The following is a 17,387-nucleotide window of genomic DNA, read 5'->3' as shown; positions in this document are numbered from 1 at the left end:
TGTATGTTTTATATTTTCCTTAAGTGGGAAATCTGGATTCTACCTTAAATCTCTCAATTGCCTGTTACAAAAGCTTGTTCTGTCCAACCTGCCTTGAAATGTCACAGAAGAGTTTGCCTTTCCTTGCATGGGCAGAGCTGTACATTTCTCATAGGAACACTCAGATCTAAGAGGGGTTTTGGGTGTCCATATTCTCTGGTAGACTTCCATGTTTTCAATTCTGTAACTGATTTTTGTATATTTTTCTAAATGTTTCATTGAAGTTATTGCCATCTCTACGTTTAAAAACACGGAGGGCGGAAGGAAAGAAGAGCCCTTAGCTCTTCTTGCTTCCTTCTGTGAGAGAAGAGTTTGTTTTCCTTTAAGAAAAGGAAGCCGTGGTATCTGTTCTGTTTGGAATTCAGAAATGCTTCCGATATGGGTTTATTTTAAAACCTACTAGCTAAAACTTGGATTATTAGAGAAATGATAAATGAGGCATAAATGTAGTTTTTCCTGAGGACATAAAAGCATTCTTTCTCAAGGACTAGCCTTTAAATAGTTAAGACAGTTCCATTTTGTGATGCTTAGATTAATGAAAACACTAGTCACAAGTAAATGGGTCAAAATATTAGTACCAAGCAAGATTAGAATATTATATAGAAAGAACAGGATTGTTCTGAGAACTGAAAGGATAGAAAGTATTCACATTTGTTGTTAACAATTGCAAAATGCATTACTACATTTAGAAGGTAGTGTATGTATGTTAAGTTGGCTGCTTTACTGCCTGAAGGGTGAGAGACAGGAGAGGAAAAAAAAAGAAACCTATCTCCTCTCTGTCTGAATTATGCAGGCTGCGGCTAAGAATCAGAGGAACTGTAAGTACAGGGAACACCTGGTGGACTTTTGCCTTCTCTCTGAGCTCCTGAGTCACTACACTGGTGGATCTGGCCTTTCTAGGCACGTAAATGAGTGTCGTCTGGGGCCACTTGTGTGACTGCATAAACTTAGGTGCTTGACAAACCTTCTGATTCAAGTACAAGAATAAATTCAGATACCTAATGGGTTCTGTAGTTCAGAAAAGAGAGGGCTTCTAGGCTTTGATCTTGACTCAGATTGCCTGAAGTTTTAGATTCCAAGTTTGTCTCCCCTGAACTTGTATAATTTGCCTGACCAAATAAGCTCAGCAAAGAAGTATTTCTCTGAATAATGTGAGTGGTGGTTGAAATCCTAAAACTGTGGATTTGAGCATAGATTCTACCATAACTCAAGTATGTTCTTTTTAAAAAAAACAGGTTTTGGTTTAAATGAATTTTACGTGGTATTTTATTCTACTACTCCAATGCAGTGTGAATTACTGAAGTCTGTGGAACTGATTGAGCATAACTCAGCATAATGTTACTGTACCATATTAATTACCTTCAGTCAACACAATGTGCAGAAATTAATCTTTGAGAAAGATAACTTTAATCAAAAGGAAGCAAGCAATTAATTTCATTTGCTTTGATTTTTAATCACTGCTGAGGATTAAAAAGCTCAAAGGGGCAATCTTTTTCAAATTTAGTGGAGTTAGATGTTTGCTTTGTATGTGACAACTTAAAATTTCTATACTTTTGAAATTGCATTAGTTTAAAAAAAAAATTGTAGTCTCAGTGAACATACACTCTCTCAAGACCCTTAAATTGTATTTATGCTAACCAGCTCATCTTATATACACCATACATGACACTGTTTATAATGCAGTATTGTTACTCAGACGCTGTCTTGTCTATCCTATTTGCCCCTGGAAGAATCACTTTGCTTTGTCTCTTAGTTCTCATGTCAGATACATGCTCATCTGACTTGTTAGACTAGAAATTGCTATACTAAATGAAACTAAAGAATTGCATAGTGTATTTTCATATATTTCTAAAAAATTCTTCAGGCAAAATTTGGATTTTTTTGAATATTTTCCACATAGTTCTTAATGATGCTTCAACAAGCAATACCAATTGGTCATGTAACCTGTGGCAACTTTACTGCAGTCTGCTGTCATGTTATTTTAACTAACTGGCTCAGCAGAGGATAAGGAAAATAGAAGAGTTTGACTAAACAGATCAGGCAAGAATCTAAGAAATTTTATTAACTTAAGGCACAAAAAACCCCTAAATAAGCCTAACAACTTGGCATTATGTAGCAAAATACTGAAGTGCAAGTGTTTGGGATAATAGATTAATTCCTAGATTTATTTTCATATTGATACTGTGTTTTATGGCATTTCACTTTTAGGCTTCAGTGCATTTAGATGGGATATATATGGCACTGGCAAGACACAATATGCAATAAATAATCAGCTTTTCAGAGTTATTGCTGCAATTTGGAGTAAATATTGATCATGCCCAAACTTGTTTATCAGTATTAAGGCCATAAAAAGAATAGACTGGGAAGGATCTGCTACACTGTTGGTATTTCCCAGTTCAGTTTTATTGTAGGAGCAATGGGATTATAAAAACCTGAAGTACTTTTCAGTCTTTAAAGCAAGATTTTCTGGATAGCTAAATTAGTGTCAAAGCGATTAACTTTACATTGAGGTGTCATCAAATACCAAGGAGTCTGATGGAATTGTGTGGAAGTGGAGGTGAACAACAAACCAACCTCAATATACTTCAGATAAACTAGTATTTTACCAAAGTAAGCAGTAGCTTATTTATCCAATTGGAAATAGGATTATAGAATATATAAAGAAACTGAAAACTCCTAGTTATAAGGAAAAAATATATAATTGCATATTGCTTCTGATATTATTAACTATGAGAAATATGTTTCTTAAGTGTTCGTAATTTAAAAAGGCCCTCTTCGTTGCCCTATTTCTTCTAATAGTTATATCCAAAATAATATTTTCCTAATGTGAATTTTACAGCATTTCCAAGTTTGATGAACGGTGTTGTTTTCTTTATGTCCATGACAACTATGATGACTTTCAAATATACTTTTCTACAGAAAACCAATGCAGTAGGTGAGTTCAGTTTGTGTGGGTGTTGCATGCCTCATCTATATCCTAAACCAAATTTTGTAAAGATTGAAAACCAGTATTTTTGCTTGAGAAACAGATTATTTATTTCTTCACTTACTTTTTCTTGATGAAGAAGCAATGTAAACTCAGTGATTTTTAAGGTGATGAGAGCACCCATTATAGTTCCTGTGCGATTCTGATTAGTTTATCTACAAATCATTATGTCTGAAAAAGGCGTAACCAGCTTAATATAACTTACAACTATTATCTCATTTTTCTTTATCTTGGCCATGTCATGTAAGGTACTACAGTGTTTCAGGTTCCCTTATGTGTCTGTTCAGTTTGATTTAAATAAGAGAATCTAAGTGTAACAAGAAATTTTAACTTACATTGTGTCACAGATCCATGTTACTGATTGTACCTGTAGTCAAATATTTTGTGATGATCTGTTGTCTCTAAAAAGTAAGCAGGCTAACTGAATTTTAAGCCTAAATCTTTACAGACCAAATTCTGCCTTGTGACTGGTAGTTGCAAATACACCTTCTGAATGATGTAGGAGGGAGTTGTTAATACATGTTAGGTTTTGGATTATAATGGTATATTCACTGTTTCTTGTAGTAATTACTATCTATGTATTACATGGAATAAACTCAGGTTAAAGAAAACTACGAGCTTTGCAGAGTGCATTGCATAAAAGGTAGGAAACACTAAAACTAATGTTACCTTCTCAGCCTTAATTTGGCAGTGCAATTTGTGTCATGAAACATGGTCACATTTTTAATGCCTTATTCAGTGCACTACAGCAGTCAATTCCAGGGATGTGTCTCTGTTATTTAATGAAAGAGATGTAGGAAATGAGATTATGAATATTTCCTAATGTTTTTAAATAATTGTTAACCATTTTTTATAGAATTTGGGAAAAAAAAAGAGTGGCTCAGGCAGGGAACTACGGAAAAAAATGGTCTTGTACTTAAGTATCTCTGTCCCAGAGATCTAGAAATTAGTTAAAACTCTGTTCTTCTAACCACATTACTACTTTTGTACTTTTGGCTTTCTGAATACCTGACAAGAAGCTACACATCTGATTTTCTGAAATACTGAGTAATCACACTTGCAGTGAAACAGGTACTGAAAAAAAAATGAGTTGGATCTACCAAGATTTTACTATGCAACTACAATAACAAGTAACTATTGGGTTCTGCTACAGCAAATAAAATAATTTTATAAATAATGAGGCTTTTCAGTGTGTGTTTGATGTTCTTCATCATTTAAAACGGGATAAATATGGAGAAAGCTAGTAATGAAAGAAACCTGTGAACATGTTAGTCAGTTTATTAGCTTGAAAGCAAAACCCAGCTTGCAAAGAATCTGTTTAGTCTGCTTCCAAAAGGGTATGCTTCTTTGATCTTGTGCTATTTATTTATTTTTTTAGATTCTGTGGTTTGGTGAAAGAAATTTTGTCTGATGCAGTTGGCAGCACTTTGGAACTAGAAGGAGAAATAGATGGAGACACATTGGAGGTATGTCAAGGATAAAAGATCTAAGAACTCTGAAACTTGTTCTCAGTCTTCCCTAGACTTCAATATCAGTATAGTAATAAGATAAATGGCATTTAAACTCCTTAATTGTATATGAAGTTTAAAGTCTTTCAAAATTATTTGTACATGAGATTTCCATTCATTTGAAAAAACACACTTTTTTTATAAAGTGGGCTTGTTACTGCTGTAAACTGTATAAATCCTTAATGAAGTGTGTTACTGTGTTTGTATTTTCTTGCAAACAATGTAGAGATGAGAATCAACTGATATCAGCTGGCTCAAGTGGATAAAAAAGATAAAATATTAAATAAATGTTAGGAAAAAGCCATTTACAAAGGTACTTTATTTTTTCTAGCTGTTACCTGATACCATTACTACTCCAGGTAATTTCATTTGACAGGCTTCTGTCCCAGAGATATTGCAGGTATTTAGGATCAGGTTAATACACTGTGCTTTTTTCTTATCACATTAACATGCATGTTAGGAATCCAGTAGCTGTAGGCTTTCTTTATAATTAGTACAGAGAGGAAAAAAGGAAAAACAACCAACTTGGAAAGGGTTATTCACATTTTATGGAGCCTCAGGTTGGGATAGGTGAATCCATGTCTTCATAAGACAGAGTGACTCATAGCAAATGTCCACATTTGTAGCGTTAAATACATACCCTGTATTTATTAGTCTTCTTTTATTTGTTTTGAAATATGAAAAGCCACCATATAAAGTAGATTGTAAGTTTTATTTGTGGTGAAGCAAATTTAATCAATCTGATTAATGAGCATGAAAACCTTCCTGTGGCTTGGTTGAGCTGGTCATCTTTCTGATTGTGTCTCATTCCAGCAATTCTCTTAGGCTGATGATTCAGAGCAGCTCCTCATGGTAGTGAGCATTTTATAGGACTTGAGGCTTCAGGGGAGGAAAAAGAAAATATAAAACTCTCTGCTGTACTGTTGAATGTAGTTGCATATAGTGGGAAAGATGAGTTTTTGCATTAGAGTTTGTTTATTTGGCCACAGAATTCTTTCCTCAAGTGAAAAGGACAAATGCACACATCTGTTGAGCCCAGTTTAATACATACATGTGTGGTCTTGACACAGCTTCAGGGCTCTGCCTTGGTACAGACAGGGTATTACCTAGCTGCAGATTTTTGTATTACATAATTATGTAATCAGCTAATAGCAGTACAATTTCCATGCAGCACAGTCTGTTCAGCTGTATAACAGTCTCTCAGAGGATGTGAGCTCACCATGGCTTGAGCCTTTTAAAAACTGAACTGAAAAAATCTCTTGACAATGCGTAGCAGGAAACAATCCTGCATGAATGAATGACACATGGAGATGTGACTACAGAAACTAATTTTAAATCTTTAAGCTATGTCATCCTAGTTTTCACAATTGTCACCTTGTACTTACTGTCTTAGGTTGGGACACTAAAACAGAAATCAGGATTTCTGAAGGAGACAATTAATTAGTTTAGTGTATAAATGAACGAAGACACTTAATGCCTTCCTGAAGCTTGAGATGCTACATTTAAGAACTGACAACAAGGAAAATGCAGCTTTGTATGGTCTTGATAGGCTTGACTAGCACAGAAAAATCAGTTCTTACTGTTGATAAAATAACTGTTTCTATTTGGGGAAGAGGAAAAAATAACCTGCTGCAAAGTCTGGGGGAAGAAAATCTTATTTCACTCAGAATCCTTATCAGAATGTTGTCACAAGGGGTTGTATATTTTATATATAAACTGCAGCCTAGTTTTACAGCTAGCAAGTATTTTGAAGGAGTGTGAATGTTGCAGTTCATTCTGCCTTAGGGTATTCCCTTCTGTATATTAATATGAAAAAGTGCCTATCACTTTAAGAGTACCTGCTGTACCCCAAATAGCATATTCTAGAGAACACTCTGCACTACAGAAGGTCAGATATAAACTTGTTTACTTTTACCTAATGGTTGGCTTTCATAAGGTCAGATATAAACACTTGTTTACTTTTACCTAATGGTTGGCTTTCATAGCCAGTGGATCACTTATTCAGACTTTTGGCAACCTGCAGTGGTTTATTCAGTATTTGTAGCTCTTGGGACAAGAAGAGGCAAATATAAAGTGGCATCAAGTATATACAAGTCTATTAAACTGTCTACTAACTAGCACTGAACTCTGAATTCCAACAGTTTTCATGTATCATGGGACTGAGACAGGAGGACATAGGTTTCTTCATGGTAAACGGTTGGCTTAGGACTAGTCTGCTGCAGATGGAGCTGCTGTCAATCCTAAATTCTGCAATGTGACTGCTGTCTTTTTTCTGCACAGTTTTATGTCATATGATAGTGTGAAAGCTGGATGTGCTCCTACCAAAGAACCTGACAAGTTTTGCATATGTCGTTTTGGGTCAGTTATGCCTATTGTGTAATGAGATTATGTTGTGAGCTGTGAAGTGCTGAAATGCAGTAAATGAAACTGTGCTAAAGCTGTGCTCGCTCCAGTTCAGTTCCACTGAGCAGAATATGCTGTTAGGATAAACGACAGATGGGTTTCCTTTAGCACATTCCGTACAGCAGCATGAAACTTGCTGTCTTTGCTGAGGTGAAGAGGGGGAATGTCAGTGACACATGGACACTGCAGCAGCAGAGCTGCCATGTGGACTGGGAAGGCACTTCAAAGAAATATGCCAAGGTTGTATCAGGGAGTTGTATTGGACAACGCAGAAAAAGTGGTTGACAGAAAAGTTAGTAGTTATGTCTGTTGTAAAAAGGTTTGTTGTTTTTTTTTTTTTAATAGGGCAATCACATGAAGCCACAGAGAATACCCTGCAGTTTTCCCATAGGGGACATCCTCTTGTATGTGGGAAGATATGAGGGGAGGTCTGTGTACTCCTGACAATATCTGAGACTGTGAAATGGTCCAGTTCCTTTCCTCCTTTATCAGTTCCCTGATTTGAATCATGGATGTGCTGTTCAACCCAACTTCCATAAGAAATTTGGTTTTATATAGTGTCTGGGGTACACTTTCATTAAGCATCATTCACTCCTTTACAGTAGGAGAGCTCTGTCACAAGGTCACTATATGGGACAGGACCATGAGGTGGTGTAAATTAGCATAGCTTTACTGAAGTCAGTGAACCAGCAATGATTTAGTCAGCTGGAAATAGGACCCAGCATGTTTCAGCAGCAGTGGAAACCACCACTTCATGTATTTAATAATTCTTTGACAAGTTGAACTTTTTTTTTTTGCATTTTGGAAAAAGCTCATAATGAGAGGGGAGTATGTCAGAAATTAATTTTGCTGTGGATAAGCTCAAATGAGGGTCTTTGGTCTCAATGTTCACCCACTATAATGGGAATATTACTTTTATCTATTTATTAAACCATTGGTTTCAAAATTTTAGGTTATGTTCCATATATTTACATGTTCTGAAGGCTCTGTCAGCAGTTCTCAGAGATGATACATTAATGGGTTCTTTTGACAGTACTGTTTCATTGAATTTGCTTTGGTGGTGTGTTCCTTGTTTGGATGAATGCATCATTCTCAAAGTTAGTTAAGGAAGATTGTATTACAAAGCAAGTAAGATGGAAATTTTACAAGTTGTGTAAAGCACCAGGCTGGTGGGTAACCTGCGTCCTACAGCTGCACTGCAGTAACTCCTCTCTGCTGTGCTAAACTGTGGTTAAGGCTCTCTGTAATGTCAAATGTTAGTGATAATTTCTGTGCTGCTTTGTTTATCTTTTCTGCTTGCAGTATGAATATGATTATGATGAGAATGGTGACAGGGTCGTTCTAGGGAAAGGTACTTACGGAATAGTTTATGCTGGAAGAGACCTTAGCAACCAGGTCCGAATAGCCATCAAAGAAATACCTGAGAGAGACAGCAGGTAAGACCTAATTCACTGTTATATACACACTGTTAACAAAAATGCAGGTTTTTTTGAAAACTTTGCTCTTCTTAGCACATGCTTCTGTGTGGTTAGTTTATAAAATCCCAATATACTGAAATTCAATTATTATTTCCTCCTAGTATACAACAGTACCTTTTTGAGAATAAAGACTTCATATTTTGGGGGAAAATATATGTTATATATCATAAATATTACAGTTTAATAATCTGCATGTATATCTTAAATTCTAGAAGAAGACATAGTTTTGGTTTTAGGTGGAAGTTGTATCTCATTTGTATTCTTTTGGGGAGGGTAAAAAGGATGAGAGGAGCTCTGGAGTCCAAGAAAGTGCTGTGTATTGATACAGAAGACACGCACATAAATTCTTGGGGGGCATTTTTCTCCACCAGAGTTGCTCTGAGATCTATCTCTGTGTTTTTTTGAATAGGCAGTGAATCACTCTGCATTTTGAAGGTCATGGACAAGATGTTTGCTGAGAATTGGATTGATATCCCTAAAATCCATTCTGTTGTCAAACTAACATTTAAACATAGCCTAGAACCTTTTCCTGCATGATGAAATAGTCCTTGGTTTGATTTTTTTTAAATAGGTATTCTCAGCCTCTTCATGAAGAGATAGCACTGCACAAATATTTAAAGCATCGGAACATTGTCCAGTATCTTGGATCTGTTTCAGAAAATGGATATATTAAGATTTTTATGGAGCAGGTGCCAGGAGGTTTGTATCATGCTGAATTTGGTCTGCCAAAGGAAAAGCATTTGGGACTGCAAACTTACTGAAAGTCACTAAATAAGTACTTAATGTGTTTGTGCACTCTGTATGGCTTTTCTGTTGGGATGTTAACTGTATAAGTAATTTTCCTCATAGAGTAAATTTGAAGAGTATAGGTCCCAGTGCCCTCTCTCCTTTCTGTAATAGTTCTAAACCTAGAGAGAACTCATTAAAAGTATTTGTTTTCAAGTACTCATGTGTTATAAAATAGTGGAATTAGAGCTGTATAGTCCATTGAGCTCAAGTGTGTCTGAATGATGAGTGGAGCTTTCAGTGTAAGTTTCTCTTTGAGCAGTAACACTGACAGAGCAATTAAGTACTGTTTTTTAACCTCTATATACACAGCATGCCTATTTATTTCCTTTGTAGATTAGAGATAAAAGTGAGATGTGTCCCTTGCTCATAATTTCTAGTTTCACTCCTCCAGCCTTCTCTGCTGGAAGAAGAGGATGTGAAATCTATTTGTAACCTCTCTACATTGTTTCCATCTCCCTTTTGCTATTTACTCTTCAGTGTTAAGGATATGTCAGAATGAGTTAAATTTTGCATGATTTTAATTTTGCAAAATAAAAACAGAAATAAGAAAAAGGGCGTGGGGGGGAAGTTCCGTTTTCTTAGAAAGACACAAACATTCAAAGTGTAATTAAATACATCCAGGGAATTTAGGGATGTAGGGAAATGATTTAGTTTTTGAATCCTTGTGACCTTCTTACCTGAAAGCTGAGACACTTTGACCTGCATGATGCCTGCAGATGTGATGAGGTTGTACCAGCATTTCCACTTGTTTTCCCACACTTGTTTACAGTGTCAGCTGGTGTTATTTCCTGTGCATATATGCACAGTAAAGTGTGCTGTGATTAGTTGCTCATGGCAAGATATTACTGAACCAATTTAGATATTATAAACTCTGTAGCCAGTCATAAAAAGGAACCAGCTGTTCAGATTATGCAAGATTCTTTGAGGAAACTTCACTTTAGAAAGCTGTTGGTGTGGACTGAAAGTTTCTTTAGCTGAATTTTTCTGGCCTTAAGTAGACCTACTGTACTTAATTTATTTTGTGCCTAATAAGCGAAACTGTTCTTTATTTCACCTTATGATTAAAATATTTGTGTTATTTAAAGATTAGTTTATTAGAATTGGGGATGTGTGGATCTCCTACTCTGAACATCCATTCAGAGGGTGTTTTCCAAGAGCTTTCTTTCCTGTCTCTGAATATTGCCAGACATTAATCCCATGTTTGCAAAAAAAAGGCTCTTTCTGGTTTTGATTCTACCCTCCCTGCCTCAAGAAAATCAACTTCTCTTTGCCCACACCTGTGGTTCATGAAGTGCAATGTACAACATGGTACAGTGTTACCTTTGGTCCTTGTTCATTGAGGGCTAAATGGGCGCTGGTTGTAGTCTCAGCAGTTATTACAGTGAAGTGAGGGGGGTGGATCCAGCCCTGTCAGAACATTTATTCTTGTCATGGAAGTAGAACCTCACCTGGCAGTAAGAAATAACCAGTCCAGAGCAGGAGCAAATTATTTGTTTTGAGTGATCTAGCAAGAATTTGGCTTAATCATAGGTACTGCTTTTCTTCCATGCTATGAAGTTGAGCAAAGGCTTCATCCAGACTTAACTGTTTCATGTTAATTTGGGGATTTCACTATCTTGATACGCTTTCTTCTTAAACTCCTGTAGGCAGCCTCTCAGCTCTCTTAAGATCTAAGTGGGGCCCAATGAAAGAACCTACAATTAAATTTTACACCAAGCAGATTCTGGAAGGCCTTAAGTATCTCCACGAGAACCAGATTGTACACAGAGATATAAAGGTAACTTTTCCTTTAATGTGTCTTGTTTGATTTGCTTTTTATCTTATTTACTTTAGTTAGTTTTGCTCTAATCTGAAGTAGAATTTTTAATAGGATTTCATGGAAGCTGAAAACAAAAGGAAAGCATAAACCAACTCTTCCTCATGGTGCTACGGGAGTATTCCTTTGTAGAACAGTGTATTACAAAGATAAATGCAAATTTTAAGGAGTATTGAGATTGAGAATCTGTATTCATATGTCTCCCCTCCCTGTTTTCTGCCTCCCTCTCTCCTCCTCCATCCTCACACCCTCCCCTCCTTCTCTCTCCTATCCAAACCACAGGGGGACAACGTTTTGGTGAATACCTACAGTGGCGTGGTTAAAATATCAGATTTTGGTACTTCCAAACGTCTGGCAGGAATCAATCCATGCACTGAAACATTTACAGGTGAGATCAATCTAGCAGAGTTTATAAGGGTTTTCATGACAGATTTAGCATTTGAGCCAAGAGGCTCTTCGGGTTAGTGATGAAAACACTACTGGGTCTCTGTTTTCAGGGAAGAGTAAATAGAAGTGTGATCATCATAAACGTCGGCTTGATAGCTTTCTTTACTTTTTTTTTTTAAGAGTAGCTCTCTTCCACTTTACTTTTTTTCGGTAAAAGTTGTTCTTCTAAGTGTTCATTAAGTGTCAATTGATTTGTTCCAATTACATCTGGAAACACTTGAATGCAGCAACTTCTTTATTTAACAGTCTTGATTTTAGTAACTTACACATGCAGACTTTCTAGATGTATGTTTAAAAGTGCAGAAAACCAAACTAAAACTTAGGAACACTTTCAGTTTTGAGGTATTAATTATAAAACCCAACCAACTGCCTAACAACAGTAACAAGAACAGTTTACATGAAAATTTTAGGCTGATGTGTTACAGAACAGCTTTCAGTACATCAACATTGTGAAGAGTTGTAACATTCAGGGAAAACAAAAATCACTGAGTAAAAAGGGACACTCCACATTAAAAAATGAATATATGGTCACATAGTTTCTCAATTCTGTGATCAGTAGATGAAGGCAACATGATGTTTTTGCTTGTTATATGGCCTTATGCAACGGCTGATATCACAAGCCTGTTACGGGCCTGCAGTTTAAGTAAATGACACACAGACAAAGCCATCAGTCATGTGTGGAAGACAGAAGATAACAACCTTCACTTAAGTGAAAATCAAGACTTCCCTTTACCTATCCGATGGTGAGCCTGAAGTTCCTCCAGCTTTCTTACAAAGGAAGCCATGAAAATAAAATTAAGGTCCTGAAGTAACTTACCTTTCTCAGTTATTTTTACTCATTATTGGCAAAGCCTGTGAATTGGAAACTAGCCCCATATTACATCATGATCTGAATACAGCATATGATGTTTGGATCTGGATCTCATGAGATCAACATCTCATCAGGTGCAGGCATTTTAAGCAAATCTATTTCCTTTAAAGCTATAAAGACTGTAGTTAGAATCAAATTAAGTTAAGCAAGGAGTTCTTTAAAGAGAAGAAAAAAAAATTGTTTGTCCTATTTGGAGTCCCAGATGAAGCATTAAAATGTTTTAAAAATGAAGATCTACAAGAATAAATCTCTTCATTTTACAAACCACAACAGATAGATACACATATGACAGTATGTCTGAACAGAGCTGGCTAAATGCTGCCTTCTGAAGCATTCCCTTAAGGAGGTTCACTATTTTTTTCTGAACACATTATTCAATAAATAATTTTCTTATCAGCCATCTTGCTTGCAACTGGATTGATAATTCTCAGATATGTACAGGTCTTTTCTCTCTGGAAAAGGGTATTTTCAGGTTTTGCCTGCAATGTTTGTCTTTGCCATATTTGTTAGGCTGGTACAATGCAATTGCATTCGATGGAAAAGGGTTGCAGTACCACATGGTGTGATGTACTATGCTGCTCATTTCTGCAGGATATTCTGTAACTTTTAAGTATAAAAAGGGGTTCCATAAGGTATAAGTTAAAGTCATGGTGAAAGACACTTTGTGGCTATTAAAAGTCGTAGTCCAAAATTTAATTTTTCACAGGAAGCCACTATTATGGCTCATTGCTGTTAGGGTTGGAGCAGGTACTAAGAGAAAAATCATTCTCTTTGCCTGTATTTTACATACTCCTTAGTGACTTGTTAGTAACTGATTGTCAGTAGAAATTATATATGGAGAAAAGGTATCTTAAGAAAAGTCACCATACTGTAATGAAAGGAGGTAACTCTTTCCTTGTGCCCTTCTTCTTTGTTCTCTTGCAAGTTTTCAGCCCTGTTTGTACCTTTGAGATGTAATTTGCCATGTGAATAAATACATAATTTATCATTTTGGATTTAAAATCAGTAAACAGGTAGCTATACCCCAGAGGGCTTTAAAAGGTCTCTAGCAATTTGTTTTTATTCCATAACTTAGTACATAAACCCTAGATTTTAGGCATTGTGTAATAAAATCACATGGTTTGAAGAATCAGACTTCTGGTGGTTTAAACATTATATCCCTCCATTCAAGACACACAGCCTGAGGGCAAAACTGTGGCTTGAACTTTCATTCTGCAGCAGTCACATTCAATGAACATTTGATACCCTTTTATCATCACCATATGTCCATTACTTGACAGTTCACAGTTCTACCACAGTGTAGTTTTATTGCATTCTTTAGAAGAAAAATAATTTAATTTAAAGATGTCATAACAGAGCTGGTAGAAATTCAGGTGGAGAAAGAACTGTAGTGTTCAAAACACTCTGAACATACAGAGGTTTCTGCTGGGGGTGTGGACTTCCTGTAAGGATCTCATTAGCTGTTAGTGAATGGTTCAGTAACAGTGATACCAAATTGACCATCTTTTATTTAATTTTTTTACTGTGCTGTTCTTTATCAGTGTTACTACTAGTATTACACTCAGATTGTCTACAGACAGGATCTTATTTGGTCAATATTTATAGCTTTTAAAATTCTAACAGGTTGGTTTATGGGGTTTGGGTTTTTTTTGCTAACCTTGGATGTCAGAAATCCCAAGCACATCCAAGGCATCCTGGAATTCTAGACAAATTATGACAGGTTCTCTTATTTATTGCCCTATATTTACAAAACTAGCTTTTTTTCAAACTAAGTCTTTGAAATTCCCTGTCACTAGTGTTCTCATTATTGGCATAAAATACAAAAAATTATTCTGATGAAGACTATCTGTCACTTCTCAGATTTGTCATCTCTTACCTGCATAATCTTTAAAAGTTGGTGTCTGCAAAAATTGTTGATATAATTTTATCTTCTGAGGATGCTATTGGATTGTGGTGAATAGATGTTCAGCAATTTGACACCTTGTGTTAGAAAGGAGAGGCAAAAAGATAGTTTATAAAAAAGATGTTAAAACATGAGGTTTATGTCTAGTTTTCAGTGCTGATAGGGGAAATTGAGCATTTTGGCTATACAGGTCGCATTTGACAATTTTTGGCTTGCTGAGTGTTGTGTTAATCCTCTTTAATAAGAATGAAGACTATACACTTGACTGCTCTTTTTGTCCTGACCAGGAACCTTGCAGTACATGGCTCCAGAAATCATCGATAAAGGACCACGAGGATATGGTGCTCCAGCTGACATCTGGTCACTGGGCTGTACCATTATTGAGATGGCAACAGGCAAACCTCCATTTCATGAACTAGGGGAGCCTCAAGCTGCAATGTTTAAAGTAAATACAGCTTTTTTTGCTTTACAGTTGATGGATTTTCAAATATGGCTTAATTTTATAAAATTAATTTGTAGTAACATTGTGTTACATGGGTTGTTTTGCATAAAGCCATAGTCTGATCTGTGTTTTTAACTCACTGGAAGATCCTTCCCTTCTCTAAGCTGTATTGCTTTAGGGGGTGATCAGTTATTTTTATGCTGGAAATAGGTCATGACTCAGAGCAGCAATCTGAAAAATGAGTGAAGACTTACGAAAACTAGTATTATCTGTCTTTTTTCATCTCCTTGGTTTATGATTTCCTTCTTGTAAACAGTCTCCCCAATAATGACAAACAAGATATTTCTGTTCCTTGGAGTAATTTTTGTAAGCTTCCTTCCCAAAGAAAAATCTTTCAAAGGCCCAGTCTCTGCAACATGGATGCAGGAAGATGTGATGGAAAAGGGTAGGAGAATAGCTTTGCAGGATTTCCAGTATGTATTAAAGGAGTAAAATACTCTGTATTTTGCATTCCAAGTCCTTCAGGTCAGACCTACCTCCTCAGTAAGCTATTGTCTCTACTACTATGTTTCTCTTAGTGTGTCTGTTTTCAAATGCACAAATTAACAGTTGAGAATTCTTCAGGTCATTTTGATAATAAAGTTTAAGAAAAGTAACTTGTTCTAGCTCTGTAACTGACAGGAATGTAACAGCTATGATGTGTTAAATAAGTAGACGGAAGTTCTTCCACTGGCTTGCAATAGACCTTTAGTAAAGCACTTAAGTTTTCATTTATGGTTCAGAATTCTCATTCTTACAGTGGGGAAAATATCCCATCCATAACCCAGCAAACTGCTTTAAATTACCAGTGTTGTAATTTTTTCATGTATCTTGTTGAAAGCCACTATGTGAGCATAAGTATCATCATTAACAGAACCATGGTGGCAAAATCACATCTTTATCAATAGGTATAGAAATCTGGGTTGCAGGTCAGCATGATATGTAATGCCATATGTCATACTGGGCCTGTGAGTTGTCCCGTGCATCACAGCTAAAAGGCAAAGAAAGGGGTGATTATGGGTTTTGATGCAGTTATTTCAGTGGTATAATATGTCACCTTGGTGCTGTCAACTTGTGACACACCTCAAAAGAAGCTGTCTGGGTGACCATGGTTTGGCTCACTAAAGTTTTCCTGAGGGAGCCATGGAAAGAGATGTTTTCCCACATCACTCTAAATGTCAGATACAATTCTGTTGGCAGATGCCTTTTCATCTTATATACCTGGCATGTAGTTGAACTGTTCAGTGAATTACACATCTTATTTTTCAGCACAGTTTATTTGAATGCTTAGGTAGTGCTGGTTCAGTTCTGGGGGCGTGATGAGCTCTGTGCAGGTTCACAAGGTGAGCTCTCGCAGGATCGTGCTTGTCCTACCTACTGCTGAGAACCACTTCCAGGCTACAGAGCTGTGCTCTGAAGTCTCAAGGTTAGCATTTTTTAAAATACATTTTTTTCCTTTTTTTTTCTTCAAGGATGTGGAAAAGTTTTTTAGCATTCTTACTGCAGACTGTGTTAATGTACTACAGCCAGGCATTTGGTTTTGTTTCCTGTTTCTTGGCTCTGCTGGGACCTGTTTGGAGCTGCATCTTGCTAGGCACCATAGGTTACAAACCATGTTTTCTTTTTCTGTGCAATGAAAAGTGAGCAAGCTGGAAGCTGGTTTTGAAGCAGGCTGGCTGGATGAGCATGTAAAAAGAAGTCTGGCAAACTTGGAATATTGAACTTTTGAGGTCCCCACCTCCACACATGAATGCTCTGTTGTGCATAGGGCAGGTGAGGAAAGGTCTAAGTCTCCCTGTGCAGTCTCTTTAGAAATTGCAAATGACCAAAGAATTGGGCCAAGGAGAGAAAAGGGTCTATAATAAACCAAGAAGTGGATAGGTCCTGGCTGGGTGTGCATTGTATGGTATTTATTCTATGAGCATAGAAGGTGTGCATCTGTGTCTGTGTCAAAAGAGCGCAAACAAATGACATTCAGTGGAGACAAAATACACTTATGTTGCCACAGGATTTGCAGGTGATTGTGACAAAACTTATTCCCCTTGAGCAACAGGGATTAAAATAAGATCAGAGACAATCTTTGAAACTCCCTGGTCCTGGTTTGGAATTTTCCTAAATTTTTTAGTGCATAAGAATGAAACCTGGCACCAGAGTGCTGCCAGTTTTTGACACTGAGTCTTGAATGTGCTTAGAGTCATGGTTTGGAAGGCCTTAAAGCCCTATTAGCATTTTATTACTGTACTGTCATTCAAACCAAAGCAGGACTGCTCAGCATTTTTTGCTTCATCTTGCATTGAAGCTGAACCAGTATTGTGAGTGCCTAATGGTGCCAGAATGTGTTAATGCAGCTCTGTAATGAGATTGTTTGAAAGCAGCTGGTACTTGTTTAACTGCTGGGCTACTGTCTCCCTTGTGGACACTATCTTTGTGCTTGTTCTCCAGGATGTGTTTTGTGTAAAGATGCTGAGACTACAAGCCATAATCTCTCCAGACATGTGCATACAGTGCACACAGGTTATACAGCTCTGGCTTCCAAACAGTTCTGCCAGACTGACATTAGAGAGTAAGAAGGCAGTGAGGAGCTGGAAAAATGACTGGGGAGCAACCTGTAGAGGCACATTTTTCATTACTTAAAGACAGAGTCTTAAAAGAGACTCTTTTAAGTA

General features: G+C 36.6%; 1 protein-coding gene across 3 annotated transcripts in view; it reads left to right on the top strand.

Annotated features, from left to right (window-relative positions):
* The window catches only part of MAP3K15 (mitogen-activated protein kinase kinase kinase 15), an 85,228-nt gene that overhangs the window by 57,509 nt on the left and 10,332 nt on the right, over positions 1–17,387 (top strand). For all 3 annotated transcript variants that reach the window (XM_082278503.1, XM_082278502.1, XM_082278504.1), the window contains 7 exons: positions 2,879–2,974; positions 4,404–4,491; positions 8,239–8,372; positions 8,986–9,113; positions 10,850–10,980; positions 11,302–11,407; positions 14,528–14,685. In XM_082278503.1, coding sequence (XP_082134629.1) covers positions 2,879–2,974; positions 4,404–4,491; positions 8,239–8,372; positions 8,986–9,113; positions 10,850–10,980; positions 11,302–11,407; positions 14,528–14,685 — 841 coding nt within the window. The remainder of the gene's footprint in view (positions 1–2,878; positions 2,975–4,403; positions 4,492–8,238; positions 8,373–8,985; positions 9,114–10,849; positions 10,981–11,301; positions 11,408–14,527; positions 14,686–17,387) is intronic.

This window comes from Coloeus monedula (genome assembly GCF_965178545.1).
Source record: "Coloeus monedula genome assembly, chromosome: 3".
NCBI classification, from domain to species: domain Eukaryota; kingdom Metazoa; phylum Chordata; class Aves; order Passeriformes; family Corvidae; genus Coloeus; species Coloeus monedula.
Note: the sequence above shows the minus strand (reverse complement) of the source record. Positions and strands in the feature narration are given on the sequence as shown.